The sequence below is a fragment of the Leptopilina heterotoma genome, unplaced genomic scaffold (assembly GCF_015476425.1).
Source record: "Leptopilina heterotoma isolate Lh14 unplaced genomic scaffold, ASM1547642v1 Lhet_456, whole genome shotgun sequence".
Lineage (NCBI taxonomy): Eukaryota > Metazoa > Arthropoda > Insecta > Hymenoptera > Figitidae > Leptopilina > Leptopilina heterotoma.
In genome coordinates, this window is record NW_025111090.1 from 346,749 (window position 1) to 349,043 (window position 2,295).

A 2,295-nucleotide genomic window follows, 5' to 3' on the forward strand; every position below is an offset into this window, starting at 1 on the left:
TTAGCAGTCAAGTTTAGTATGATAGGTTTTGAAACATGGAAGACAAAGCGCTTTTTTCCTACATTCAACACATAACGTTTTTGTCTTTGTAATTTTGTTTTTTTTGTAGCACAAGAAACAATTCAGTCTTTCGGATTTCAATTCTGAAATTTCCGAAATCATCATTGGGAAATGTCTAGCTGTAAGCCTAGACAGGTTTTGACTTTGTTCTACTCTTCTTGCGTGTGGCTTTTTTATTAGTGTGCCATGAGAGCTAATTAGTTGTTTTACTAACAGAGTTCGAAAGTCTAAAAAAGACATTTTCATTTCTGGACGAAAAGATTTGTACACAACATACGAGTTAAGGATACTAGTGTCAAGAAGTCTGTAAAAGATTTTTAAGTACCATTTAACACTCTTTCACGCTGAGTCATAGGGTTTAATGTATTGATCTCCAAGATCAACACCACCCATATGTTCGTTATATAGAAGAACGACATTCGGTTTCTTTATTGAATCTCTATTTCGTTTTCGTTTTCGAGTTGTTACCATTTCAGGTCGGAGAACAGTGCTAAGTACTCTAACAATCTTTTTGTTTTTCCATACAGTTAGACTCATTTTGGGAGTATGAAGAACTTTCATGTCACCTGTTTTCATTGTTTTCGTGTCAACATTTTTTGGCATGTACAAACGATTTGGTCGTGCAGTGCCGCAAACATTAGTTTTTTCATCTGATAACTGTTTGAAAAGTACTGGAGAACTGTACCAGTTATCGATAAAAAGTGTTCGACCTTGTCCAGCTAAGTCACCTAATAGTAACTTGACGGTCACTCCTGAAATACCTATCAACTTACTCATTGGTGAATTTTCATCTTTTCCTGCATATATTTTGCAGTTGTAAACGTATCCTGTTTTTGATTCAGAACATTGGTACGTTTTTAATCCAAATCGGGCTCTCTTATGCGGATTGTATTGTGTGAAGCTAAGCCTTCCTTTAAACAAAATTAAAGATTCGTCTATAGAAATGAATTCACCCGGCCTATACACTTCCTGAAAACGCTCGACTAACGCATTGAATACAGGAGCAATTTTGTCTAACTTTCCTCCACCTATTTCATTATCAGAAAAATGAAGGAATGCACTTATTTCTAAAAATCTAGTGATAGTCATGTAATTTTTAAAAAATGGTGTCTCTAGGAAAGGATCAGAGGACCAATACATAGAAATTTCTGGTTTTCTAATAATGCCCATTAAAACTTTTAAAGAAAAAAATACATATAACTCATCTGGAGACAATGATTCCCATTTTAAAATGCGAGATTTTTTCTTTAAATTTCCAGATGCCATTCGAGCTGTTAAAGTTTCCTGTTGATATTTGTTGGTTTGAAAGCAAATCATTTCCATAATGTCCTCAGAAAAATATAACTTAAAAATTTCAGCAGGTGAACTTTTCTTATTTGCATTTATAACCAACTGAACTCCTGCTTTTGAATCACAAAAAGAATGTTGAACTGGAGAAAATGTACCTGATTCAGTCCAAGTCAAATCTTCAATAAATTTTTTCCTTCTTTGTATCAACGGTACATCAGATTCATCTGCTGATGTGTTTTTTTCATTGTTACTTGAAACAATATCTTCATCAGTAATGTCCGATAAATTATCGGACAAATCAGAATCAGAACTATTGTCAAATGGAACAGTACTATCCGAATCCATTGATTGAAGTCCAGCATGGCTATAAATGTAAAAAATGGAAGAAGAAATGTTGTTTAACATGTTTATTGAATATTTGGTAAGTAATTGTTTTATAAAAATTGTAAAATTTATTTTTAAGTTGGATTTTTTTCATGTTTTTACGAATTTTGACAATTTATAGTTACTAAAGATTAGATTAGTTTTTATTTTTGAAAATAAATAGTTAAATGTCAGAAGAATGTATAATTATAGATATGAGGCATTCCATGTCAAGTGATCCAGGTGGAGAAAAATTTTTCTCCAATCGTAGCAAAACTTGGGGCTTTTGTAGTACTAATAGATAGTAATTTTTCGTGAAAATATTTTTTTACCTAGTCCAATATTTTCCGAGGGGGAGGGGGTTAAATTTTTGGGTTTTTCAGTACAATGCTTATTTCGATAATTTTTTACTCTTAAATTATTAAACATAAAAATTTGGCTAGGTACATTTTGGAAAGGTTTTTTCATGCTCTTTCGATTGAAAATAAGCATTTAAAAAAAAATTTTTTTTTTGACCCAAAAAAATCAAAATTAAAAATAAATTTTAATTTTTGGAAAAAAGGTCCCATTTTTTTTTTTTTT

General features: G+C 31.4%; 1 protein-coding gene across 1 annotated transcript; it reads right to left on the reverse strand.

Moving 5' to 3' along the window:
- LOC122507264 (piggyBac transposable element-derived protein 4-like) lies at positions 1–1,695 on the reverse strand. The gene is made up of 2 exons (XM_043619881.1): positions 529–1,695; positions 1–396 (listed from the first exon to the last, which is right to left on the reverse strand). Exons 1-2 carry the CDS (start codon positions 1,693–1,695, stop codon positions 1–3), a joined length of 1,563 nt encoding a protein of 520 aa, XP_043475816.1.
- Positions 1,696–2,295: the final 600 nt, after the last annotated feature.

Excerpts from the sequence above, each read along its gene's own strand:
- LOC122507264 (XM_043619881.1), bottom strand. The coding sequence starts at position 1,695 with ATGGATTCGGATAGTACTGTTCCATTTGACAATAGTTCTGATTCTGAT. Across the intron at positions 397-528 it reads CTGTTCTCCGACCTGAAATG|AGTGTTAAATGGTACTTAAA; the intron begins GTAACAACTCGA and ends TCAGCGTGAAAG.